This window comes from Papio anubis, chromosome 5, assembly GCF_008728515.1.
Source record: "Papio anubis isolate 15944 chromosome 5, Panubis1.0, whole genome shotgun sequence".
In the NCBI taxonomy this organism is placed as follows: domain Eukaryota; kingdom Metazoa; phylum Chordata; class Mammalia; order Primates; family Cercopithecidae; genus Papio; species Papio anubis.
The window spans coordinates 173,784,427-173,810,850 of NC_044980.1; the positions used below are offsets into that span (position 1 = coordinate 173,784,427).

General features: G+C 49.5%; 2 protein-coding genes and 2 non-coding genes across 7 annotated transcripts; all 4 read right to left on the reverse strand.

The window, feature by feature from the left end:
* Positions 1 to 49: 49 nt before the first annotated feature.
* On the reverse strand, positions 50 to 6,763 carry RACK1 (receptor for activated C kinase 1). The gene is made up of 8 exons (XM_003900658.4): positions 6,260 to 6,763; positions 4,752 to 4,923; positions 4,128 to 4,275; positions 2,566 to 2,661; positions 2,128 to 2,238; positions 1,195 to 1,335; positions 717 to 827; positions 50 to 158 (listed from the first exon to the last, which is right to left on the reverse strand). The coding sequence occupies exons 1-8, from the start codon at positions 6,594 to 6,596 to the stop codon at positions 93 to 95; spliced, it is 1,182 nt and encodes a 393-aa protein (XP_003900707.2). The 5' UTR covers positions 6,597 to 6,763; the 3' UTR covers positions 50 to 92.
* LOC116275112 lies at positions 4,391 to 4,469 on the reverse strand. Its single transcript, XR_004184072.1, has one exon. It is a non-coding gene; the product is annotated as a small nucleolar RNA SNORD96 family (small nucleolar RNA).
* On the reverse strand, positions 5,908 to 5,975 carry LOC116275135. Its single transcript, XR_004184094.1, has one exon. It is a non-coding gene; the product is annotated as a small nucleolar RNA SNORD95 (small nucleolar RNA).
* An 11,427-nt stretch (positions 6,764 to 18,190) lies between the features above and the next one.
* On the reverse strand, positions 18,191 to 25,659 carry TRIM52 (tripartite motif containing 52). 4 transcript variants are annotated; one of them, XM_021940088.2, is made up of 2 exons: positions 23,537 to 25,659; positions 18,191 to 19,651 (listed from the first exon to the last, which is right to left on the reverse strand). In XM_021940088.2, exons 1-2 carry the CDS (start codon positions 24,344 to 24,346, stop codon positions 19,448 to 19,450), a joined length of 1,014 nt encoding a protein of 337 aa, XP_021795780.1. In that variant the 5' UTR covers positions 24,347 to 25,659; the 3' UTR covers positions 18,191 to 19,447. The 4 variants fall into 4 exon arrangements, with proteins under 4 accessions (XP_021795780.1, XP_009208004.3, XP_021795782.1 ...); XM_009209740.4 differs by having other exon boundaries at positions 18,191 to 20,499; positions 23,537 to 25,654; XM_021940090.2 differs by having other exon boundaries at positions 18,191 to 20,057; positions 23,537 to 25,652.
* Between the last annotated feature and the right edge of the window lie 765 nt (positions 25,660 to 26,424).

Below are 26,424 nucleotides of genomic sequence, written 5' to 3' on the forward strand. Positions count from 1 at the left end.
TGGAGCTTTTATGCATGTGAGAAAAAAAAACCTTCTAAAAGCCAGAAAAGCCAGTTTTTTCTTCTTTAATTTGTAAGCTCTGCCATAAACTTCTAGCGCGTGCCGATGGTCACCTGCCATACTCGTACCAGGTTGTCTGTGTAGCCAGCAAACAGAGTCTGCAGGGGAGAAATGACAGGGATAGGTCAGGCTGGCGTAAACTCTGCAGTCACTAGATTCAGCACAAGTGGCTTTCTTTGAGATGGTCTTGCTCCACTGTCTAGGCTGGAGTGCAGGGGCATGATCCTGGCTCACTGCAGCCTTGAGACCCTGCAGTTCAAGAGATCCTCCCACCTCAGCCTCCAGTAGGCATGTGCCACCATACTGGGCAGACTATAAGAAACCCCTCCCATTTTAACAGCCAGATTTTAAGTGGTGGTTATGTATTCCTTGAAGAAGAAACAGCTGGTGATAAGGATCTAGACATTTGAAAACAGGTCAAATGAATTAAGGTATTAACTGAAGGCTGATAGCCACTGGGCTCCACATCAGTCTTCCCTCTGATGCAGAAACACATTCACTGGCATGGCAAACTAGGGCATCCTCATCAACCTGGCTTGTCATTTCACTTTATGCCAAAGACACTGCTCTTGTGTCTGACAGACTAGATGTACTAACAGAATGAGGGAGAAAAATAATTGGAAGCCGAGTCACCTGAGAGGACACAGACCACTTACCTGGCCATCGGCAGACCAGGCCAGGGAGGTACACTGCGGTGGTTCTGCCTTGCTGCTGGTACTGATAACTTCTTGCTTCAGTTCGTCTACAATGATCTTTCCCTCTAAATCCTGGGGAACAGGGCAAAAGCAACCTTAAGACTTAGCAATGACAGAGTCCCCTCCCTCAAGATTCTCAAGTTATAAAGGGATGATTCTGCTTCCTAGGGTACATGTATCAATGCCTAGATGCATTTTTAGTTGCCACTAGTGGAAGGATGGTTTGCTACCGACATCTAGAAGCTGGAAATGCTGCTACACATCCTAAAATGTACAGGACAGCACACCACAACAGAGTTATCCAGACCAAAATGTCAATTATGTGGAGGTTGAATAGGCTTAGCTACCAGGTGGGAGTCAGATGGCATATATTGTAACCAAAACATTGTCAAGGCTCAGAGGGCAGCCAGGTACCCAGTCCACTGTAACCCACACTCACCCAGATCTTGATGCTGGGGCCTGTGGCAGCACACAGCCAGTAGCGGTTAGGGCTGAAGCACAGGGCGTTGATGATGTCCCCACCATCTAGCGTGTAAAGGTGTTTGCCTTCGTTGAGATCCCATAACATGGCCTGGCCATCCTGGACAGACAGGTAAGGTAAATCAGGACACAGTGACTTCTTCCAGATGTTAATCCTGCCCATCTCAAGATTCTGTCAGAATCAATTCCTACCTTTCCTCCATTACCTCAGGCTTCTTTGAAAGCTAATGACTCAAGTACCAACATTGATCTCTGTATGCCTTTCCTTTAAGGTTAAGACCTTACCAACCCTATCAAAAAATCCCTCCCAACTTACATAAATCACTCTAATCGTTTCTGAAAACCAGGATCTCAATCTCATCAATTGCTTCGAGGAACCAACTTTAGGCTGGGCGCTGTGGCTTACGCCTGTAATCCCAGCACTTTGGGAAGCTGAGGCCAGTGCATCACCTGAGGTCAGGAGTTCAAGCCCTGCCTGGCCAACATGGTGAAACCCTGTCTCTACTAAAATACAAAAATTACCCAGGCATGATGGTGGGTGCCTATAATCCCAGCTACTAGGGAGGCTGAGACAGGACAATTGCTTGAACCAGGGAGATGGTTGCGGTGAGCTGAGATCATGCCACTGCACTCCAGCTTTGGCGGCTGAGTGAGACTCCGTCTCAAAATAAACCCAACCTTATAGAAAATAATCGTTTTCTTCCAGACAGTATGCTTTAACTGTCATTTGCTGAAAGTAATCTTCAGAAACATTCTCAGATTGCCATTATCTCATTATCCTCCTGAAACCATCCTGACTAATGTTTGCCGTTTTATGTTAGAGACGCTGGCTAAGTGCTCCTTCCATGATGCTGGTCTTCCACTGAGCAGGAGACTCCTGGTCCCCAAATACCTTGCCTCCAGAAGCACAGAGGGATCCATCTGGAGAGACAGTCACCGTGTTCAGATAGCCCGTGTGGCCAATGTGGTTGGTCTTCAGCTTGCAGTTAGCCAGGTTCCATACCTGCATAGATGTGAAGTTGACAGGTGAATATCCTGGCTCTGGATCAGCTAGGGTCAGGTCCAACAAAAAAGGGCTTGGCATTCCTGGCTACAGTAGCCATTTATCATTCAGTAACATGTCCTGGCCACTTAACCTTAGATGGTAACACACATCCAATGCAGTGTGCTCACTTACACGGGACATCAATTAGCTACCTCAGACCATGTGACAAGAGAAAGAGTCAACTGAGAGAATCTGTAAAGCTTTCCACAGGAGTTGGAGCGTATGACCACCTGGGAGCACAGCACACCCTGACTGGTAAAGCCCCTGCCTTGGCTTGAAGCTCACCTTGACCAGCTTGTCCCAGCCGCAGGAGACGATGATAGGGTTGCTGCTGTTAGGCGAGAAGCGGACACAAGACACCCACTCTGAGTGGCTCTCATCCTACAGAGGATGAAAAGGAAATAAGGGGAAACGGTCCTATCCCATGAAATGCTAGACCGCCCCCCGCCCCCAGCCAGATGATGGCTGGCAGCACCTTTCAAAAACCCAGAACCCAAACCTTTAAGCTCAACAGAATCCCTTTAGATTCCAGATAAGAATTTCTTTTTAAATTTAGAGATGGGGGTTGGACGCAGTGGCTCACGCCTGTAATCCCAGCACTTGGGGAGGGCGAGGTGAGTGGATCACCTGAGGTCAGAAGTTTGACATCAGCTTGGCCAACATGGTGAAACCGTCTCTACCAAAAACACAAAAATTCACCGGGTGTGGTGGTGGGTGCCTGTAATCCCAGCTACATGGAAGGCTCAGGCAGGAGCATTGCTTAAATGCAGGAAGCGAAGTTTACAGTGAGCCACGATTGTGCCATTGCACTCCAGCCCACGCAATGAACCAGTGAAACTTCATCTCAAAAAAGGGCCAGGTGCGGTGGCTCACGCCTGTAACTCCAGCACTTTAGGAGGCCAAGGTGGGCGTAAGGAGATCAAGACCACCTGGCTAACACGGTGAATCCTCGTCTCCACTAAAAATACAAAAAAATTAGCTGGGCATGCTGTAGTCCCAGCTACTCGAGAAGCTGAGGCAAGAGAATGGCATGAACCTGGGAGGCGGAGGTTGCAGTGGGCCAAGATCGCACACTGCACTCCAGCCTGGGCAACAGGGTGAGACTCCATCTCAAAATAAATAAAAATTTTTATGGATGGGGTCTCACTGTGTTGGCCAGGCTGCTCTCCTGTCCTCAAGCAATCCTCCCACCTTGGCCTACCAGAGCATGAGCCCAGCCAAGACTTTAAAAAGGCAGAGAGCCGGGCACGGTGGCTCACGCCTGTAATCCTAGCACTTTGGGAGGCTGAGGCGGGCAGATCACCTGACGTTGGGAGTTCGAGACCAGCCTGACCAACATGGAGAAACCCCATCTCTACTAAAAATACAAAACCAGGCATGGTGGCGCATGCCTGTAATCCCAGCTACTTGGGAAGCTGAGGTAGAATTGCTTGAACCCGGAAGGCGGAGGTTGTGGTCAGCTGCGGTCACGCCATTGCACCCCAGCCTGGGCAATGAGCCAAAACTGTCTTAAAAAAAAAAAAAAAAAAGGGTAAAGATATGCAGGCCATGGTGGCTCACGCCTCTAATCCCAGCACTTTGGGAGGCTGAGGCGGGCGGATTGCCTAAGCTCAGTTCGAGACCACCCTGGTGGCGCGCACCTGTAGCACCAGCTACTATGGAGACTGAGGCACCAGAATCACCTGAGCCTGGGAGGCGGAGGTTGCAGTGAGCTGACACAGTGCCCCTGCACTTCAGCTTGGGCGACAGAGTGAGACTGTGTCACAAAAAAAAAAAAAAAAAAGTAAAGGTTAAGAGGGTGGGAGAGATCCTTGGAGATGTGCTCTCTGACCGTGGCCTCACTTTACCTGGACAGTGTATTTGCACACACCCAGGGTATTCCATAGCTTGATGGTTTTATCTCGAGATCCAGAGACAATCTGCCGGTTGTCAGAGGAGAAGGCCACACTCAGCACATCCTTGGTATGGCCCACAAATCGCCTCGTGGTGGTGCCCCTAAGAGGGAGGACTTTGTCATTCTCAGACTTAACAAACATTCTCATTCAAGGGTCAGACTGATTCCTGGGCCTTGTCTCTGTCTCATTGCATTACTCACACATATATGACAGAGAATCCCTTCAGAATTGCAGGACATGTCCTCACTCCCACATGGGGATTGGCTGACAATGTCGTCTGTCATCACCAGGACCCTCTAATTCCACCTGCCAATCACCTCAGCTTTCAAGGTAAAACATGTTCAAACTGCTGCCTACTCAAAACTGTCGCACCTGGTAGAAATGTTCAACCACACTCCTCAGCAACCCTGAGTAACTAATTCAAAGCGAGGGAGGCCAAACATCTTCCGTAGGTGCAGTCTGCTTTCCAGTTCCCAAATGGACTGGATCTCCCCTGGGAAACCAGCCAATTGCATCCACCACATTTCTGCCCAGATTTTTTCCCAAGGCCCCAGAGCTAAGTGAGCAGCTACTTGCGTTGTGAGATCCCAGAGGCGCAGGGTTCCATCCCAGGAGCCTGAGAGGGCAAACTGGCCATCTGAGGAGATAACCACATCACTAACAAAGTGGGAGTGACCCCGCAGAGCACGCTGTGGAATTCCATAGTTGGTCTCATCCCTGGTCAGTTTCCACATGATGATGGTCTTATCTAAAAGCGGCAAAACAGAAGAAAAACCAGTGAGGAACCCGCAGCCAGTTTGTTAACACACTGGATAATTCACTAAGTGTCAAGGTCATGAGTGGGTTAACAACTAAGGATGCTTAAGGAGGGATGGAACAACAGACTACAAGAGCAGTTACAGGCCAGGACTGAGTGGCTCTATTCCAGACTAAAAACGCACGCAGAGCTAAACTGTACCGTGATAACTTTTTTTTTTTTTTTTTGAGATGGAGTCTCACTCTGTCACCCAGGCTGGAGTGCAATGGCATGATCTCGGCTCACTGCAACCTCCACCTCCCGTGTTCAAGCAATTCTCCTGCCTCAGCCTCCCTAGTAGCTGGAATGACAGGCCGCCCCCAGCACGCCTGGCTAACTTTTTTTCTTTTTTTTTTTTTTTAAAACTAGAGATGGGGTTTCACCATTGGCCAGGCTAGTTTCGAACTCCTGACCTAAGGTGATCCGCCCACCTCTGCCTCCCAAAGTGCTGGGATTATAGGCGTGAGCCACCGTGCCCGGTCTGTATCCTGAGAACTTAATTTAGGTGCCAGAAATTACACCCTTTCCTGAAACTCAGACGAACTCAACAGCCACCACGTATCTTGTCTGCAACCGAATGCACAGCAGTTCGTGGCTGTAGAGTAGCTGGGGCCTCCCATGCCTCCCTCTGAGGGCCGACAGAAATGTAGTAATGAATGCTGGAAAAGCCACTTTAGGCGCTACAGGATTGGATGCTTTTACTGAAACCTGTCCCACTCAACAATTTTACGATTAACAGCCAGACATGATTCAAGAGTCACACAATTCTTAACAGTGTAGGAGCAAAGGGGAAGCACAACAAGTGTCTAAACGCAGTCAGGCACACAGGGATAGGGACGGGGAGGGGAGACCCAGGGGCAGAAAAAGTAGGACGAGACTTGAGCCACGAGGTCCTCTGGAGTCCACCCGCCTCCCCACGAGCCTTGGGCCGGGCAGCAGCTCAGAAACAGCCTCTGGATTTCAGCACCGACACTCAGATGGCATGTTGGGGTCATCACCGCCCCGCCCGGCCCGTAGGCCCCCGGCCACACTACGAAGGGGAAGGCAGATGTTTTCAAAGTTTCCAACTCTCCAACCCTAACAGCCACGAGCCGCTCTTCGTCTAGGTCCTCATCTGCAATGTGGTTCGCCCGGGCTGAGGCCTAGGCTCGCGTCCGCACGCCCCAAATCACAGTGAGGCAGAGAAGTTTGTCAGTCCCCGACAGCGCGCGCGCCACCCGCCTGCCCGAACCACGCGGAATCCCCCAGCCCTGCAATCTCGGGTCCTGAAATCTACCTTAGTCCGTACCTCGAGAGGCGGACAGGATCATGTCCGGGAACTGCGGAGTAGTAGCGATCTGGGTTACCCAGCCGTTGTGGCCCTTGAGGGTGCCACGAAGGGTCATCTGCTCAGTCATGGCGGCGGCGAGCGCGTGTGTCGCTGCAGCGACGAGGATGGCACTGGATGGCTCAGAGAAACGAGCAACACAGCCGCTACCGCCGCCGCCTTGCAGTGAAAGAGAGAAGCCCCCTGCCGGAACCGGAAATACCCACTCGACCAAGTAAAATGGCGAGCCCCATGATACACTTCTGCTCAAGATGGCGGCGCCATGTAATGCAAAAGGCAAAGGGAAATTGCACGGCATCACAGTCCCCACTTCCGTACAACATAATCTGACAGCGCTTTACAAATACATTCTGAAACAAGCACATTCAAGTGTTTAGAAAGGCTTCTCAGGGATGAGGTAGAGCGAGAAGCGAAAGAGGTGAAGTGTACGGCACATTCCCATGAGGACTCCCTGGCGGCTTCCCCGCCCCGTATGTGGCATAGCTCGAGCTCCGCCTGTTCCACTTGGTGCGGGGAGGGTTGACGGGGCAACCACAGGAGAGCTTAAGTATCAGTTCACTATCGTGGGTAATGGTGGGCAATTTAAAAAAGTATGGCATTAAAATTTTAAAAATAAACTTTAAAACTGTGCTTCCGCGGGACCGTCCTCCCCTCAAGAGGTTTTTGTTCTGATGCACACCAACTCCGGAAGGACTTAGTCCAGGCTGGACTAAGGCAGGAGAGGGTTACTCTGGATGTACTAAAAATTGGTCTCTTTTTGCCGGGCGCAGTGGCTAGTGCCTGTAATCCTTCCACTTTGGGAGGCCGAGGGGGTGGATCACTTGAGGTCAGGAGTTCGAGACTAGCCTGGCCAACATGATGCAACCTCTTTCCAATAAATAAATAAATAAATAAATAAATAAATAAATAAATAAATAAAATTAGCCAGGTGTGGTGGCGGGTGCCTGTAATCCCAGCTACTCGGGAGGCTGAGGCAGGAGAATCCCTTGAACCTGGGAGGCGGAAGTTGCAGTGAATCGAGATCCCACCACTGCACTCCAGCCTGGGCAGTAGAGCGAGACTCCGACTCAAATAAATACATACATACATACAATAAAATAATAAGGTGAAAATTGCCCTGTGTGTTGCTAGACTGCCAATCCATTCCTGCCTAGGTCAGAACACGGGAAGCTCTCGCAGAAACGGAAACGCCCAAAGGAGGACCTTAAAGTTCTGACTTCTGGGGACATCCACTGGAAAGCTCTCTCTGGGCCCAGTCACTGCACACAAAAGCCCAGGCGTCTGGGGGTTCAGTTGCACCCTGAAGGACGTGCCCAGACAGGGAAGCGGTGGAACACGGATACCTAGCTGTCCTTCTGCCTTCCACTCTACCTCAGGAATTTAAACAAGTAATGACTCTCATTCTCTCACATCTGACTATAAGAGACAGTATTGGGCACCGTGTCTCTTCAAGTAGTTTTAAACAGGGGGACATATCAGGATGATAGCAGCCACCAACATCTATGCAAAATAAAGATGTCACTTTTCTATTTGTGACATCTATCAACTTTTGTTTCTCATCTGTGAAATGAGATTGGAAATAACATTAGTATCTACATTACATGGTGGTGTGGAAAGTAAAGAAGCAAATTAAGCGCCCTGAACAACGTCTGGCAGAGTAAATGTTGTGAAACTTAGTGAGCACCTCTTGGGTACCAAGCCTTATTTTAGGTTTTGGGGACAAAGCTGTGAACAAGACAGACGGGGGACTCTGGTTTATTTGCAGCTTACTTCCGGCGGTATGCGAAGAGGGGAGAACATTGGAGCAGATACACGGAGAGAGAGCACTGTGGGTATATGGGAGAATAATGTTCCGTGGAGGGACGTCGTGTAGGGGAAGAATGTTTCAATCGGAGGGAAGAGTTAGTGCCAACCTACTGAGCTGGAGTGTGGAGGGGCTGAGGACAGAGCAGTGAAATGGAGGGCGCAATTAACCTACGGCCTTGAAGGCCTGGAGAAGAACCTTGGCAATGTCTGCTAGAAAGCCTGCATAAAGGCAGAAGACAGGCGAGGGACGGTGGCAGAGCTGCCGCAGGCTGTACACGCCCAGGTGTGCAGAGGCCTGGATCCCTCCCTGAAACAGCTTGCTCAACTGATCCATGGCAGATTTTCCTGCCTTCCGCCGCAGTCTCTGTTGAGCGCCGCGGAACGCTGTCCTGGCTGTGCTCCTCCGCAGCCTGTGGACCATCCTAAGGCTCCAGGTTTGTACATCACCTGCCTTCTTGGCACCCCCAGCTGACTGTTCTTTCGCTTTTCCAATACAAGACGCAATCCCGACCCAGGTGTTTTGTTTCTGTGGTGGTCGTGGAAGACCCCTGCCTTCACCCACCCGCTAACCAGCTTGCTGCCCCCGACTCGGGTCACGCCAGCGCCTCCCTGAGCCCTCGGGCGCAAATAGGTCAACGACCACACCCGCCTCCCGCTGTGGACTGAGATTCGCGGTGCGAGGGGTTCCCGGGTTGGGGCCCTAAATCGCCGAGGAATAGCACTAGATTACACTGTCACATTCTTTTTTCCTTTCGAGAAACCTCATTCGGTTCTCTTTTTCTTGAACGTTCCACAGGGAGTCCAGGTTTAACACGAACCTCGCTGCAGGTCCCCGACCCACGCCCAAGGAAAAGACCTTCCCGCGCCGCGGGTCCCTCTCCCGGAAGCGGGAGGTTGCCCCGCCCCGCCCCCTTTCCCGCTCCGCCCCGCCCCCTTTCCCGCTCCGCCCCAGGGCTGCCCTCTTTCCCTGCCTCGCGAGACCTGGGCCGAGACCTCGGGAATGATCCGAGCTCCTGCCGGCCTCTCCCGGCCCGGTTCTCTTGCACTAAAAATAGGCGACTGTGGCAGCGCCCCTCCTGTGGGGGCTTGGGGGAAATTGGGGTTTTGTCTTAGAGCCCGTGTGGACCCCGATGGCGATGCCAGCCCGAGGAGAGGGAGGCGGCTTTCCGACGACCAGACCCTGCAGGATTCGGCCTTTCCCTTCGGAGTTTTCCTCCAACCCCCTCCGTCCCTCCCAGGGGATGCCCGCAGGCCACGGTGGTCACTGAAGTTCAGCCCTGAGCCGAAGGAGACGTGGCCTCGACCCTGGGGGCCCCTTCAGGTGTAGCTTGAGGGGGAACGGCCGCCTTTCCCGTTGGGCACCCAGCTGTGGCTGTGCCCCGTCCTCGCCCAGCTCCCGGCATAGGCATGCACTCTGGGCCGGGGCCGGGGCCCCCGCCTCTCCAGGAGGAATCGCTGGGTTGACTCTGGGTCAGCAAAGGGAGCCCGGCCCCTTCTAGCGGGGGGACGTCCTGCAGCCGCTGGAGGAGGCTGAGTCAGTCACGCTCTTCCCACCAGAAGTCTCCCTGTGCCTGCGCCCGCCGGGCCTGCCGGCCTGTGCCTTCTCATCCAGGGGGCCTCTTCTCTAGCCTCACAGAGGTGGGAAGCCTGCTGGAGGCCCCCACCTGCCTTTTTGGGAAGACCCCGAGGCTGGCCCAGGCCCTGTTGGCAGGACCCTTCCTGACTGGGTCCACCGTTCCTCTGGGTCTCACCACTTCTCCAAGCCCCTGGGCTGCCTCCTCTCCCCCGTGTCTGGGACCCCAGAGGCACCACTTTCATTCCACACAAGGTAAGAGTCCCAAGGAGAGGCCGGGCGCGGTGGCTCAGGCCTGTAATCCCAGCACTTTGGGAGGACGAGGCGGGAGGATCACGAGATCAGGAGATCGAGACCATCCTGGCTAACACGGTGAAACCCCGTCTCTACTAAAAATACAAAAAAAAAAAAAATTAGCCGGGCGTGGAGGCGGGCGCCTGTAGTCCCAGCTACTCGGGAGGCTGAGGCAGGAGAATGGCGTAAACCCGGGAGGCGGAGCTTGCAGTGAGCGGAGATCGCGCCACCGCATTCCAGCCTGGGCAACAGAGGGAGACTCTTGTCTCAAAAAAAAAAAAAGTCCCAAGGAGAAATTGGAGAGGCTCTTCTATGAAAGTCCATCTCACCATTCCTTTTCTGAGAGTAGTCCACAGGACCTGTACAGTTGGAACGAACCCCTCAGGCTTCCCTGCCAGAGGCCCTTTTCTCCAGAAGCAGAGGCATCTATCCCCTCCTGCCAGCATTCCAGACCCTGGAGGGCTTGCAGGGTGGCAGGTTTTCCCTTGAATGCTGAGGTGAGGCTGAGGGAAAGGTGCGTGGCCAGGACCAGAGGGCCTACTGACTGCCAGCTAAAACTCTGGGCAGGAGGCTTTCCCACGTACTTTAAGATGATGACCAAAATCTTTACTGTCTCCCTGCAAAATCAGTGTGGCTTCCTCTGGCACGTCCCATACTCTTGTGTTTTGTGGCCACACAGGCCCTCCCCTCTTCCTCCAAACTCATTAGTTCTCTCCCACACAGAACACACATTGTTCTGCCTGGAAGGCCCATCACATCCCTCCCCAACCCTCTCAGTTCAATCCAAGCTTCCTTGGGGTCTCAGCTTAGGTTGCCTGTTCAGGGAAGCCTCTGGGACCCTCAGGTCTAGATCAGGTGTGTTTCATGCTTTCATAGCGGTGGTGTAGTGTATACTGGTCCTTCTTACCCCTCAGGGGTCTCCTCACAAGGACTGCTCTGTTTCTGCTAAGTGTTGCATTCTCACCACCCAGTAGAGGGTTTGGCCTGTGGAAGATTCTAATTTTGGTGGCCAGCCTCATGGGTTGAAAAGTAAAGGTCAAGTAGTTAAAGGAAGGGCGTTCCAGGCAGAGGGATCAGCGTAGGTGCAGAGGTTAGGGAGGGATAGCTTCGAGGGACTGTTAGGGAGTGAAACCCCTGAGGGGCAAGGAGCCCTAGTCTGGAAGGCCTTGCTGCTAAGGGATCTGGATTTTGTCCTGAAGCCTAGAGTAGTTTCTTTAAGAGTCTGATCTCCGTCGGGCACGGTGGCTCACGCCTGTAATCCCAGCACTTCAGGAGGCCAAGGCAGGCAGATCACGAGGTCAGGAGATCAAAACCATCCTGGCTAACACGGTGAAACCCGTCTCTACTAAAAATACAAAAAATTAGCTGGGTGTGGTGGCAGGTGCCTGTAGTTCCAGCTACTCGGGAGGCTGAGGCAGGAGAATCGCTTGAACCTGCGAGGTGGAGGTTGCAGTGAGCAGAGATCATGCCACTGCACTCCAGCCTGGGCGATAGAGTGAGACTCCGTCTCAAAAAAAAAAAAAGTCTGATCTCAGCACTGTCCACCTAGACTACTTCTTTTTTTAGAACAAGTTTTTATTGCTACCTGCTAAAAAGGCATTTATTGTCAGGGTGCAGGCTAGGTTGGAGGAATAAAACTAGAAACAAGGAGAGTTAAGAAGCTACTGCAGTAACCAAGACAAATGAGTCAAGCCAAAGGCTGAGGTGCTATACAGGAAAGTCTCTAGGGGGACCCTAAATTTAGCGGGGGGTGGTGGTGCAAGACTCCTACGAAGTGGTACTAAAGGAGGGACTGAGTACTTACTAAAGACCTTATGATTAAGAGGTGGAACATCTCTTCCAGTCCTCTCATCCCTACACTACCTCCTTCACTCCAGTATCGAGAATGGGGCTTTGTATATAGGAGCTTTTTGGTTGAGCATGGCTCACACCTGTAATCCCAGCAGTCTGGGAGCCTGAGGTGGGAGGATCACTTGAGCTCTGGTGTTCAAGACCAACACAGTGAGACCCCATCTCTATAAAATTTTTTAAAAATTTAGCCAGGCATAGTGGTGCACACTTATAGTCCCAGCTACTTAGGAGGCTGATGCAGGAGGATCGCTTGAGCCCAGAAGTTGGAGGCTGCAGTGAGCTATGATCATGTCACTACACTCCAGCATGGGTGACAGGGCGAGAAGTTGGGAGACCAGAAAACAGGAGTACAAGTACAAGTATAGGTGCTGTTCCACTCTTAGTGAGGTGGGTTATGAAATTAAATCAGTTCCTGGAACAAATCTTACAAAGAGATCAGAGATCGACTGCAGTTTATTTTTTTTTTTTGAGACAGGGTCTCACTGTCACCCAAGCTGGAGTGCAGTGGTGCCATCTTGACTCACAGCAACCTCTGCCTCCTGGGTTCAGGCGATTCTCCCACCTCAGTCATCTGAGTAGCTTGAACTACAGGCGTGCGCCACCATGCCTGGCTGATTTTTGTCTTTTTGGGTAGAGACAGGGTTTCACCATGTTGGCCAGCCTGGTCATTAACTTTTTAAAAAAATGTTTATTTCCTGATAAAGATTCAGCATACATTTTAGGCAGAAGTCTGAGGTCTAGCAGTCCCCCAGAAAGCATTCTGTTGTCTACTGGGGCTTCTTTGGGAGATGGACTGTGGGCTAGGCCTGGGTGCTTTGGCAGATACAGAGTCACAGGCTGTGGAAAGGGGATGGTCCAGGCAGGACTATAATAAATGCAGGGATGGCTGGGCGCAGTGGCTCATGCCTCTAATTCCAGCACTTTGGGAGGCCAAGGCAGTCGGGTCACTTGAGGTCAGGAGTTCAAGACCAGCCTGACCAGCATGGTGAAACCCTGTCTCTCCTAAAAATACAACAATTAGCTGGGCGTGGTGGTGCACACCTGTAATCCCAGCTACTTGGGAGGCTGAGGCAGGAGAATCACTTGAACCCAGGAGGCAGAGGTTGCAGTGAGCCGAGATTGTGTCACGGCACTCCAGCCTGGGTGACAGAGGGAGACTCCATCTCAAAAAATGAAACAAAAAAGGAAATGCAGGTAGAAGGCAAACTTCTGGCCTCCTTGTTAAAGGATTTAAAGTAGCATTAGATGGTAGAGAGAAACAAAAGATGACCTAAGTTTCACTTTCTCAGCTTTCTACTGGAGAGAGAATTTCATATGAACTAGGGTGGGAAAAAGGTCAGAATGGGACCCTGGGGCTGGCTAGCTCAAATTTGTATGAAGGATAAAGGGCAGTCCTCTCTGCTCACACCAAGGCTAAATGGCCAGGGCCTGCTGAGAAATCACATCCTTTGCTGTAGGGGTAGAAAGGATTCTATGTGCCTAGGAAATGTCAGAGAAAAAGGGGATGTGAGCTCCATGGGTCCTCTCCAGGCCACCTGGATCCCCCCTTATCTCTGTAGGACTCTGTTTACTGCCAGCTGGAACTGTCAACCAAAGGGCTCTAAGTTGGGAACTCAGTCCATTAAGACGAGGGGAGATAGCTGGGTGCGGTGGCTAATGCCTGTAATCCCAGCACTTTGGGAGGCCGAGGTGGGCAGATCACCTGAGGTCAGGAGTTCGAGACCAGCCTGGCCAACAATTAAAATTACATTTTAATTTTTTTTTTTTTTTTTTTTTTGAGACGGAGTCTTGCTCTGTCACCCAGGCTGGAGTGCAGTGGCCGGATCTCAGCTCACTGCAAGCTCCACCTCCCCGCCATTCTCCTGCCTCAGCCTCCCGAGTAGCTGGGACTACAGGCGCCCACCACCTCGCCCGGCTAGTTTTTTGTATTTTTTTTTTTAGTAGAGACGGGGTTTCACCATGTTAGCCAGGATGGTCTCGATCTCCTGACCTCGTGATCCGCCTGTCTCGGCCTCCCAAAGTGCTGGGATTACAGGCTTGAGCCACCGCGCCCGGCCTTAATTTTTTTAAATATAAAAAAATTAGCTGGGTGTGGTGGCACACGCTTGTAATCCCAGCTACCCTGGAGGCTGAGGCAGGAGAATTTCTTGAACCTGGGAGGCAGAGGTTGCACTGAGCCGAGATCGCGTCACTGCACTCCAGAGCCTGAGCGACAAGGGTAAAACTCAGTCTCAACAAAAAAAGAAAAAAGATGAGACGAGAAAGGTAGGAAGGCCTAAGCACAAACCTCAGCAGGGGGAATCGCTATACAGGATGAGCCTCCTTGTTCTTAAAGGCTATTTTTATTTCAGTTGGCTGTTTGGAGCTGTGTAAAAAAATGAAAAAACAGAACAAAAAAACCACACAAAAACCCTCCAAAGGGCTATTTCTAATTCAAATCCCCAAGGTGTCCATCTTTCCCCTTCCTTTGGGGGAGGGAGGAGGTGAGACAAGTAATAGAGGGACATTTCCTTCCATCTTTGCAGGTCTCCTGATAACAGGAACCTTGCTGCATCTCCTACACTTCTCATGAGCAGAAATGAGCTCACTGCCCCACACTCAGGATTCTCACACCATACTTCTGAGGACCCTCTGGTTTGGACAGACTATGATTAAATTTATCACAACCTTTAGTTCTCATGGCCTGGGAGGCCATCTCCTCTCCTTAGACCCTGTTACTCCTAGATCCTCTCCTCTCACTAACTCTGTCAGCACAGACTGCTCTCCCTTCCAGGACTCCAAGAGCTCCTCATCACCCTGATCTACTGTAAAAAGCAAAGAACCCACTTACCTGCTTTAATACTAGGTTTTGCCCCCCATCCCATTTTCAAAAAGTCAGGCACAAAGTAAAACCCTCCTAGCTTTGGGGAGTCTATTTTGAGGTTCCAGCTCTAGCCCCAGCCCTTTTTTGATAGGAGGAGGTAATACAGTTTATTTTCTAACTTGTTTCCCTTAGTTTTTCTCCTGTCTCGTCACCCGTGTGATCCACGTGTATCAGAAGTGATAGGTGACTCAAGATCATTTTGGTCAGATTTTAAAAATACAATATTTTCTCCTTTTATGTCTAAAATTACTACCTTACAGCCTACCACTCCCAGCTGGAAAAAAGTTTCATTTCTGTTTTTATCCTCCCCCTTGGACTTGCTCCTCCCAAGGGCCCTAGGAAGAACTAGACTTTCATTGTACAGAACAGTGCTGTTAAATAGGATTTGATAGCCACTAGCTACGTGTGGCTAATTAAAATTAGTTAAATACTATCTTAAAAATTTAGTTCCTGAGTTGCACTAGCCACATTTCAAGAGCTCAAGTCATATGTAGCTAGTGGTATCTACTGTATTAGCAGATACAGAATACTTCCATTGTTACATGAAGTTCTATTAGCTTGAATGTGGAGGACTAGCATCCTGAGCTCCCTTTCTTATAACCCCATTTTACCAGCCAGCAAATATTTGCAGTAACTTCACTGTTACAGGATAACTTTCAGAGGGGTTAGGAATTGGGGGTAGGAAGCAGCATAGAATCTACAGGTCTTATAGGAGTTTCAGGAGGCATGGCATAGACGCCAGGTGTTGATGGTCAATGGCAGGAGCCTCAGGTTTTAAGAAAGTACTTCAGGGGCTGATGTTATATTATCAGCCCAGGACCACTTCCACTGTGGACTCAAGGGTTCTGCATAATACCTGAAAACAAAAAATGACGTCCCTACTGCCCTGCTGGAACTGAGGAGTAGCCGAAGTGATTGTTATTACTCAAAGTCTCTGAGCTTGATTTTGTTTTTTTTTTTTTTTTTTTTGAGACGGAGTCTCGCTCTGTGCCCAGGCTGAAGTGCAGTGGCCGGATCTCAGCTCACTGCAAGCTCCGCCTCCCGGGTTCACGCCATTCTCCTGCCTCAGCCTCCCGAGTAGCTGGGACTACAGGCGCCCGCCGCCTCGCCCGGCTAGTTTTTTGTATTTTTTTTTTTTTAGTAGAGACGGGGTTTCACCGTGTTAGCCAGGATGGTCTCGATCTCCTGACCTCGTGATCCGCCCGTCTCGGCCTCCCAAAGTGCTGGGATTACAGGCTTGAGCCACCGCGCCCGGCCTGAGCTTGATTTTGTAAACTGCTTTATCTGTCATGGTTTTTGTTCTCCCAAAAAGTGACAAGCAGCAGTAATGTTTAGGTTTGTTGACTTTGCTACCTCACTCCAAGAGCTGGGAAAAGTGGGTGCTATATCTATTAATCCACTGATGCTCAGGGTTTTTTTTTTTTTGACACGGAGTTTCATTCTTGTTGCCCAAGCTGGAGTACAATGGTGCGATCTCAGCTCACTGCAACCTCCGCCTCCCAGGTTCAAGTGATTCTCCTGCCTCAGCCTCCCGAGTAGCTGGGATTATAGGCATGCACCACCATGCCTGGCTAATTTTGTATTTTTAGCAGAGACAGGGTTTCTCCGTGTTGGTCAGGCTGGTCTCGAACACCTGACCTCAAGTGATCCGCCCGCCTCGGCCTCCCAAAGTGCTGGGGTTACAGGCGTGAGCCACCATGCCCAGCCCTCAGGGTACTTTAATAAAGTGCTAGCTACGCAAGCCTATTCTTCCTCAAGAGTAGGTGTTCCACTTTTGAACACCTATGCCAGGCACCAGCTATAGGGCCTAAGTGAGGATGATATGTGGATATGACCACTTTCCCTGACTCTACACCAGTGGTTCTCAACTGGGGATGATTTGGCAATGTCCCTTTATGGGACATTTGGTAATGTCTAGAGACATTTGTGGTTGTCACAACTAGTGGAGGGGTACTACCTGCATATGGTGGGTACAGTCCAGAGATGCTACTAAGTATCCTACAATGCATAGGACAGCTGCCCACAACAAAGAATTATCTAACTCAAAATGTCAATAGTGTTGAGGTTGAGAAATCCTGGTCTAGGCTGGGTGTGGTGGCTCGTGCCTGTAATCCCAGCACTTTGGGAGGTCAAGGCAAGAGGATCACTTGAGCCCACTAGGAGGTCAAGACCAGCGTAGGCAATGTTGGGAGACCCCGTCTCAAAAAATAAAAATAAATTAGCTGCACTATAGTCCTTGTTACACAGGAGGCTGATGCAGGAGCATCGCTTGAGCCTAGGAAGTGAGTGAGCTGTGATCGCACTACTGCACTCCAATCTGGGCAACAGAGTGAGACCCTGACTCAAAACAAAAAAACATTGAAAGAAAGAAAGAGGCTGGGTGCGGTGGCTCAAGCCTGTAATCCCAGCACTTTAGGAGGCTAAGGCGGGCAGATCAAGACCATCCTGGCTAACACGGTGAAACCCCCGTCTCTACTAAAAATACAAAACAATTAGCCGGGCGTAGTGGTCGGTGCCTGTAGTCCCAGCTACTCGGGAGGCTGAGGCAGGAGGACGGCGTGAATCCGGGAGGCGGAGCTTGCAGTGAGCCGAGATCCCGCCACTGTACTCCAGGCTGGGCAACAGAGCCAGGCTCTGTCAAAAAAAAAAAAAAAAAAAAAGAGAGAGAGAGAAGGAACAAGAAATCAATCAATCAATCCTGGTTTAGATGACAACATGGATCAGGTTTTTTTGTTGTTTTTTTCCCCAGACAGTCTCACTCTGTTGCCCAGGCTGGAATGCAGTGACGTGATTTCGGTCCACTGTAACCTCCACCTCCTGGGTTCAAGCAGTTCTACTGCCTAGGCCTCCTGAGTAGCTGGGACTACAGATGCCCGCCACCATGCCTGGCTAATTTTTTGTATTTTTAGTAGAGATGGGGTTTCACCATGTTAGCCAGGATGGTCTCAATCTCCTGACCTCGTGATCTACCTGCCTTGGCCTCCCAAAGTGCTGGGATTATAGGCCTGAGCCACTGCGCTCGGCCTGGATCAGGTCTTTATGCCAAAATGAATCATGCAGTCTAGGCTCAGTAGGATAGTAAGGCTGTTAAATGTCTGATAAATTGGGAAGGAAAAAAATATGGAGTCAGTAAAACAGTAGGCTCTCTAAAGCTGAAGGGCAGGTATAATTGGAGTGTGCTTAAGTGTATTAGAAGGCTAACAGCTAAGGTCATAGTGCAATGGGAGTTGATTTCAGATGTGTAGCCAATCTGTGTGAAGATGAGATCCGGGGTACAGTCACAGAAGTAGAGGAACAAGTTTAAACAGTCTGATTTGCGATACAGCAGTGAACAGCTGAACCTAATAGGGAAGGCATTCAATAAACAGATGAGCTATATGTTTTTCCTCAGTGTTTTTGTAACCCACACCTCTACTTTTCATATACCTGAAAATCTCCCATTTGCCCCTTACATGTTATTTAAAATTTCAAAATTGAGTGTGATTAAAATTAATGAAAGCAATAGTAATTTTAGAAGGAAAAAAATTTATTCAGATGAGGTGATAGCCATGTCACTGTTAAGCCTGAACTTTTCTTTCCTGGGTGGTGTAAAAGGTTCAAGAAAACAAGCTGCTTTTAATAACACTCTTGCAGTCTTTTCTCCCCAGAGCTAGATATATCAAAACATTAAAAAATTAAAAAGTTTTCGAATAAAGCTTTTTCATCTGTTTAGTCATTTTATACCCAAGTTTCTCTAGAGTATTTATCTGGAAGTTTCTAGTCAAAACAATTAGACTTTGAGTTTCACAAACTCCTCTTGAAGCTCTTTCAGTGAGGCCTGCACATCAGTATGAAACACATTCTTTCCAAAAGCAACCATAGGTAGATTTTAGGAACAAGCTCAGGAGAACATCACTCAAAATAATTCCAAGTATTTCACTTTTTTCCTTCAAATGACATTCATGAATCTGGTCCTCGAAAGACTAGTCAAGAAAATTAGACATTTTTTAGCATTAGTTTGCTCATACATACATATGCTATATTCTTATGTCTATTTTTGGCAAGTTTTGATGTTCATTATGAAATGAACACAGCGAAATTGGTGTTTGCCCCTTGACATTTCAATGTCAATGTATTTTAAGCTTCAGTGTGTTAAAACTCTGCTGAAAATTTTTAACTTTTGAAATGTTCAAGTATAGATTCTTTTTCATTGTTCTTCCAACCTTGGGGTTGTTCTGTCCACGAGTTCAGCAGAATCCATTTTTCTTTGACAACCAAGAAACTTCAATATGTAACAGAAAACATGGATTGGCATTTAGATCTTCAAAAAGCAGGGCAAACTGGAATGGATATACTGTTTCTCACAATGGTCTACGCTGACAGCAAGGCTGAAGATTTCCAGTAGGTTATGGGTTATCAGTGAAAGTTGATGCTTGGTTGTGACAGCTGCAGTATATCTTGAATGCCAGTTTTCTTCAATCTTTGCCAAAAACCCAAATTTAACACAGTTTGCTGTATTGTCATTAATATATACTGCTATAAAATTTCCTCCAGCTCAGTTCATTTGATACAGCTGCAAGTCTTTGGTGGTCAAGTAGTAGGCTCACAAAAACAGCACATACACAGTTTTGAAAGCCTTATGCTGAATGTAAGCAAAATACAGTTTTCTTCATCAGTAGATTCATCACAACTAACAGCAATGAAGGATGAGCCGATGTTTTTTTTTTTTGAGACAGAGTCTCGCTTTGTTGCCCAGGCTGGAGTACAGTGGCACAATCTTGGCTCACTGAAAGCTCCGCCTCCTGGGTTCATGCCATTCTCCTGCCTCAGCCTCCTGTGAGCTAATATTTTTTAAGATCTGAAGTTTGATACATTCAGTCATTAATTCAGAGTTAAGACTGCAGAAGTAGATGAAGAAATTCTGGAATTCTTTATTTGTGGCAGCACTCAGAATGCAAGGTTTCACAAGTTTCTCCATTTTTTTCTCCTTTGCAATTAAAAGGGCTATTTAATATTAAGCTTTCATGGCTTTGAAGATTCCTGTGAATATTTCAATGCTGTCCAGTCTTAAAGCTGCAGAGAATCGGGCTTTGCAGAACACTCCACTGTTTTTAATGGCATGAATTTAGCAGTGTTTGGCATGGTGTCACTGCCCAACACTTTCAGATAACTCAAACTGAAGAAGTTGACCCTATCTTCTGCATAATAACATGAATATATACTTGCGAAAAGCCTCAAAATTTTTTTTTGGCTGCCATTTTTAGCTACCTCAAAGGAGATAAGAGAAAAACAAGGAGTACTGATGATGGAAGCATCTGGTCCCTCTTGCAGAGTGATGAATTATTTTATTGGTGGCAGCTGGGTGGCAGGACAATCCAGGCATCCAGTTACGCCTGGGCCCCAATAAGTGAAATCTTTGTTCATTTTCTTTTTATACACGCGTCTGCTTCCTACAACCTGACACCATTTAGTGGTGCCCTTGGTCATATCTAAATGATCTTACTTTCATAATCCTTTGATTCTAGCTTGCAGAGTCAAGATGAACTCTAACTCATGGGATGGACAAACTGGAAGATGTAAAATAAGTAAGGCTTTCTGGGCCAAAAAGCCTCTTTTTACACAAAATCAAATTTTAAAAGAACATTGACCTCAAAACAATAACACCGTCCTGGTTATGCAATAGAAATAGCTATATAAATGGAATCATATCCTTAATGAACACCTCCTGTGGCTACCCAACTTTTCACACATCTTATTGATTATAGGCCTTGCTGTGAATGCTTTCTTGCTCTATCTGAAGTATTCCCACCAAAGAGCTGTTTCCAACTTTATTTCCTATATTATGAAAAATGAAGTTTTTTCAACATTGTAACAAAGTATATGATAATGTATACTATATTAAATAAACCATTATACAAAAATAGTTCGTTGTACTGTTAACTATTATTATGACTTTGGTCAGTAAAATTCTAAATCATGCAACTATAATTTACATGTTTACCAATGGAAGGAAGTGGCAATGAACTGCATAAAGAATGAAAGAGACAGCGGGGCGCGATGGCTCACGCCTGTAATCCCAGCACTTTGGGAGGCTGAGGCGGGGGGATTACGAGGTCAAGAGATTGAGACCATCCTCGCCAACATGGTGAAACCCTGTCTATACTAAAAATGCAAAAATTAGCTGGGCATGGTGGTGTGCACCTGTAGTCCCAGCTACTCGGGAGGCTGAGGCAGGAAAATCGCTTGAACTCGGTAGGAGTAGGTTGCAGTGAGCCGAGATCGCACCATTGCATTCTAGCCTGGCGACAAGCGAGACTCCATCTCAAAAAAAAAAAAAAAAAAATTGTGTCTTAACTGTGCACTTATCAATATTTACTATAAAATGGGGGAAGAGGATGATGATAAAAGTTAGCAGAGGAGGGCCGGGCACGGTAGCTCATGCCTGTAATCCCAGCACTTTGGGAGGCCCAGGTGGTGGATCTCCTGAGATCAGGAGTTCGAGACCAGCCTGGCCAACATGGCGAAACCCCGTCTCTACTGAAAATACAAAAATTAGCTAGGCATAGTGGTGCATGCCTGTAATCCCAACTACTAGATGTGCTGAGGCAGGAAGATCGCTTGAACCTGGGAAACAGAGGTTGCAGTGAGCCGAGATCGTGCCATTGTACTTTTGCCAGGGCAACAGAATGAGACACCATCTCAAAAAAAAAAAAAAAGTTAGCAGAGGAATGGAAGATTCTCTCTTTTCCTCAGCTTCAGTGTACTAAGACCCAGAAGCATAGGACATAAGTTTTTTCCATGGGATAATTTAGTTATTACTTTGGGTGAAAACATGGTGCTAGGATTTGTCCTTAAAGTCAGACTAGTGTAACAGAGGTAGCAGTGATTTATGGTTAGATTTGTGTCTTAACTGTACACTTACCAATATTTGCTATAAAATGGGGGCAGGGGGTGATAATAATATCTACTATATGAAGCCTATAGGACAGTGTTCTGTGTGTTTTGACTGCAACTCAAAGTAAGCATATTTTTAGACTAAGTATACACATGTATATATATAACTTAAAAGTTTCATAAAGCAATACTTACCCTTACTATGTCCATGTGTTCTAATATTTTCTCTTATTTCATTTTGAGGTAATGCTAGGCGTGACCCATTTATTTTATTTTAAGACCCACTAATTGGTCAAAAAACTCAATTTGAAAACCACTGCTATAGGAGAACAAGAGGAAATACATTTTATAAACTATAAAGCACTACTAAGATGTGAGCAACTGCTGCTGAATATCCAGGTCAGCCTTTATGGGCCTGAAGACAACCTCTCTTTCGTTTGGGCACTGCCAGGAGTCAAATCTACCTAGACTTTTGGTAAGGAAGATGGTACTCATTGTCATTGAGACAATTATCTAATGCTTAGAAGTCAAGACTAGAAAGCAAGGCATTAACCATATCAGCACCCAAACAAGGGAAGACAAGTTACAAGAAAGCCAAATAAAACAGCAAACATTTGTTTAGTGCTTTATGGTTAACATATGTGATCTCTTTTAATCCTTACAATCCTAGGGAAAAAGTGAAGCTCAAGGAGGTTGACACCTGTCCAAGACTAGACAGTAAGTGGCAAAGCCAGGTCACCGGATCCTAAATCCCACACTCCTTCCACTATGATAAAATACCAGGAAAGAAAAGTGATCAGGATATGAGGCACATTCTGATCCATCAAAGATGCTTTGCCTTGCTCTAGAAGGAAAACAGATCCTACTCAAGGTAGGATGCAATCCCAGACTTTCAGAGGAGGGTGTGGCCAGTTGCTACCAGTAGTCTAGTGTGGGGAAAAGAAAGAGATCAGCCTGTTACTGTGTCTATATAGAAAGTAGACATAAGAGACTCCATTTTGTTCTGTATTTGAGATGCTGTAGGAGACCCTACCCCCAACCTTGTCCTTGCAAGAGACATGTGCTGTGGTAACTCAAGGTTTAATGGATTTTGGGCGTGCAGGGTGTGTCTTTGTTCCTAGAAAAGCTAGGTATTGTCCAAGGTTTATCCCCATGTGATAGGATGAAACAATGTTGCTAAAAGGTTTATCTCAAGGCACAGGATTTTCCTTTAAACTTATTCATGTCACAGAGATCTTTGTTCTTATGTCTTACTGCTAATTTCCTCCCTAAAAACGATCCTATTGTCCTGCCACTCCCTTATCTTTAAGATGGTAAAGATAATTATCTATAAATACTAAGGGAACTCAGAGGCCGGTGCCGGGGTGAGCTGAGCGCTGGTGCCCTGGGCCCCCGCTTTTCTTTCTCTATACTTTGCCTCTGTGTCTTATTTCTTTTCTCAAGTCTCTCGTTCCACCTAACGAGAAACACCCACAGGTGTGGAGGGGCAGGCCGCCCCTTCAGTCTAGGACTCACACCTGGCATTTCTGTCTACCAATATATCTATTTTGACACTGTTTGTGCTGAGGTCCCAAATGTCTATTATCTCCAAGTACTGTAGCTTTCTATTCCTATCTGTACCTGTCCCAGGGACTTGGTCAAGGACTCACATTAGAGAGAAATGAAGTACTGGGTATCTGTTACTCGTGTCCCGCGTACTTAGGTAGACAAGACAGTATTAGCAGTAGTGGTCCGCTTCCAGTGACCATCATATTATTTGTTCAGCTTCCTCTGGGGAAGCCAATCTGCCCCAGCCTTCATGGTTTTGTGTCTCTTTTTTTACCCATGTGACCATCTCTCTCCACTGTGTCTCCCTCATCAAATAAAGAGTTTAGCAACTAAGTAGCTGAGGAGGTGGGAAAGAATGCTACACATTCCCCAGCTCTCCTAGTTACCTTTCCACTCCCTTCAGCCCCCCACATTCCCTCATTTCTCTCACCTGGTACTCCTGAACCACCTCCTCCAAAGGCACCACGCTGTGCTGTTTGTGGCTCCTGGATTCTCGGCACACCACACAGATGGCCTCTTTGTCCACTTCACAGAAGAGTTTCAGGGCTTCCTGATGTTTGAAGCACATGCCCTGATCATTACTCCGGTTCCCCCGACAAGGAGTGGGGCACATCTGGCGAATTATCTGGACCATGTTGGCCAGCTGCAAGTTGGGACGAAAGCTGCGACGTGTGAAGCTCTTTCGGCACTGGGGGCAGGTGAACTGCCCTGGAAGGGGCGAGGAAGGAGACGGGTGGATGTCAGGATACAGCTCTTCATCTTCGTCCTCATCGTATGCTTCCAGTATTTCTTCTTCTCGGTAGACATCAATTCTGAGGTCAGGTCTCAAGCCTCCTAGGTAATAGTCCTGATTTTCCTCTTCTTCTTCCTCCTGGTCCCACATATGGTCTCCGTTGTCCCAATTAGTTATACCACTGTCACCGAGCCAGAGTTCACCGTCCTCTTGGTCTTGGAACAACTCTTCGTCAGCATTCCCTCGATACAACACCTCTCGAATGGAGCCGTCCCATCCATCCACGGCCCCCACCGCTTCCCCGTCCTCCTCCTCCTCCCATTCATCTTCCTCCTCGTTCCGGTCCTCCTCGTCCTTCTTACCCCACAGCTGGGTCACACACCCTCGGCAGAAGTTGTGCCCACAGCTGATGGACACGGGGTCCTTGAAGTAATCCAAGCAGATGGCACACACCGCTTCCTCCTGAAGGGTCTGCATGGGGCTGGGAGTAGGGGCATAACCAGCCATCTTAATGCCTGCGGCAGGTGTAGTTACCTCAGCTTGGAGCTGCGGAGCGGGGACGCGCCTGCAGGCCTGCTCCAGACTACTCTGGAGAGCCGAGGCAGTCCTCAACCTTGCTCTTCCTTCTCGGCCCCGCAGGGCAGCTTTGATCCCCTCTCTCAGGGTGCGAACGCCCAGATCCAGACTCAGCCTCTCTCTGGGATCGGTGGGGACAGACCAGGCTGCAACCCCCAGCTGCTCGGTCCTGTCACGTCTCTCGCTACCTTCAGAGTGTGCCCTACACTGCGGCGTCCGCCTCAGACGCAGCAGCCAGCTACCCGGCCCGAGGCGACGCAAAATGGCGTCTCGCTCACGCACACGCTCGGGAGAGACGCTCTAGGCTGGCGGAGGACCACGTCTCTATGGTGTGCCAGGAGCCGCGCCGGCCGGGAGTTGGGTGAGCTGGGGGCGCCCGCGCCGCCCGCCCTAGCGGGGCTAGTGCTGCACATTCCAGCCAGCCCCCTCCCCAAGACCCCATTCCCAATCCCCTTCTCAGCTCCCTCGGGCCGGCAGAGCGGCTCTGATCAGGTCAGCGGCGGACGCCGGGAAGCGGCCTGGCTTGGGAGAGGTAGTTTGGTTGGTTGGCTGGTTCTGGATGGGGGGTCAACCCTCGAGGGGGACTGGGTCTCCGAGCTGTTGTCCGGCCTGAGCGGGAGCCCCGGGAAGTTTAGAGGGAAGGGGGATCAATCTCTCCGGGAAGCCCCGCCCGGGCCGGGGCCGAGTTGGTCCACGGCGGTGGGGAAGCTTCGGACACCACCCTTGTGCTGTCCCCTGTCTCGCCGTCCGCGCTTGGGGTGTCTTGGTGGGGATCCGGGCGCCCAGTGCCCCCCGCTGTCTTCCCGGAGTCGCCGGACCGCAGCTCCACGCAGGCCTCAGACCCAGCCTCCCGGCGCCCGGGCCTGTTTCTGCTTGCGGGGCCGCGGCTGCGCAGTATTGCGGCGTCTCCCAGCAAAGCTGCGCCCCGGGCGTGGGTCCCCTGAGGGGGCCGGGGCTCAAGTTCCCTTCGGTTCTGCAGCCTGCGTCGGGGTAGGGGTTCCGCGTTCCAGCCCTGAGCTCTGTGAGTTCGGCCGGGAGGGGGCTGGATTTGGGACCACACTTCCTCACCGCCGTGGTTTAGACTTAGAGAGCGGCTGGCCCCTTCTTCCTGTCCCGGTGTCCTCCACTGTCTGTTATGCCCTTTATTCCTGCCTGGGGAGGGAGGGCTGGGGGCGCCGTCTGGGTCTGTTTTCTACCCCAGCGGGGCCCTAGGGCAGTGTCATTTAGACCCCACTCTGTCACCTTTCCTGGAGAGGGGCCCTGATCCAGGGCTGAGAGATTTTTTTTGAGATGGAGTCTGGCTGTCGCCCAGGCTGGAGTGCAGTGGCGCGATCTCAGCTCACTGCAAGCTCCGCCTCCTGGGTTCACGCCGTTCTCCTGCCTCAGCCTCCCGAGTAGCTGGGACTACAGGCGCCGCCACCACGCCCTGCTAATTTTTTTGTATGTTTAGTAGAAACGGGATTTCACCGTGTTAGCCAGGATGGTCTCGATCTCCTGACGTCGTGATCCTCCAGCCTCGGCCTCCCAAAGTGCGGGCTGAGAGATCTTACAGTGTGAGGGGGAATGAGGCCTTCGGGAAAGGCTTCTCAGGGGTTGTCTCCTTCTGTCTTCTGTCCTTCCAGGTAGGGACAGAACCAGGTCAGGCCTGGACTTGCAGTCCCGGAGAACAGAGGATGGAGATGGGGGCTGGTGCTCATGGGCTCTGTGTATGCCTTCTGTGTGGCCTGGTTCTGTGTATAAATGTTCCACCCCAGTGCTGAAGGCCAAAACACCCCCTTGGCTTTGGTGCTGGGGGCATCCTGGGGCAAGGAGTGTAGGCAGAACTCCTCAACGTTGGAGATTTGGGGAAATTGTGTCCCCTCCCTTTTAGACTCCTGTAGCCCCCTGCAGTGGCAAGATCTCAGCCCACGGCAATCTCCACCTCCTGGGCTCAAGCAATCCTCCCACTTCAGCCTCTGGAATAGCTGGGAACACAGGCATGCACTACCACTCCAGGCTAATTTCTTTAG

Coding starts and splice junctions, on each gene's coding strand:
- RACK1 (XM_003900658.4), bottom strand. CDS start 6,596: ATGCCGTGCAATTTCCCTTTGCCTTTTGCATTACATGGCGCCGCCATC. Junction 828..1,194: donor GCCCCAGCATCAAGATCTGG/GTGAGTGTGGGT, acceptor CCTGTTCCCCAG/GATTTAGAGGGAAAGATCAT. Junction 159..716: donor CCTGGTCTGCCGATGGCCAG/GTAAGTGGTCTG, acceptor TCTCCCCTGCAG/ACTCTGTTTGCTGGCTACAC.
- TRIM52 (XM_021940088.2), bottom strand. CDS start 24,346: ATGGCTGGTTATGCCCCTACTCCCAGCCCCATGCAGACCCTTCAGGAG. Junction 19,652..23,536: donor AGGTGGTTCAGGAGTACCAG/GTGAGAGAAATG, acceptor TTAATTGCAAAG/GAGAAAAAAATGGAGAAACT.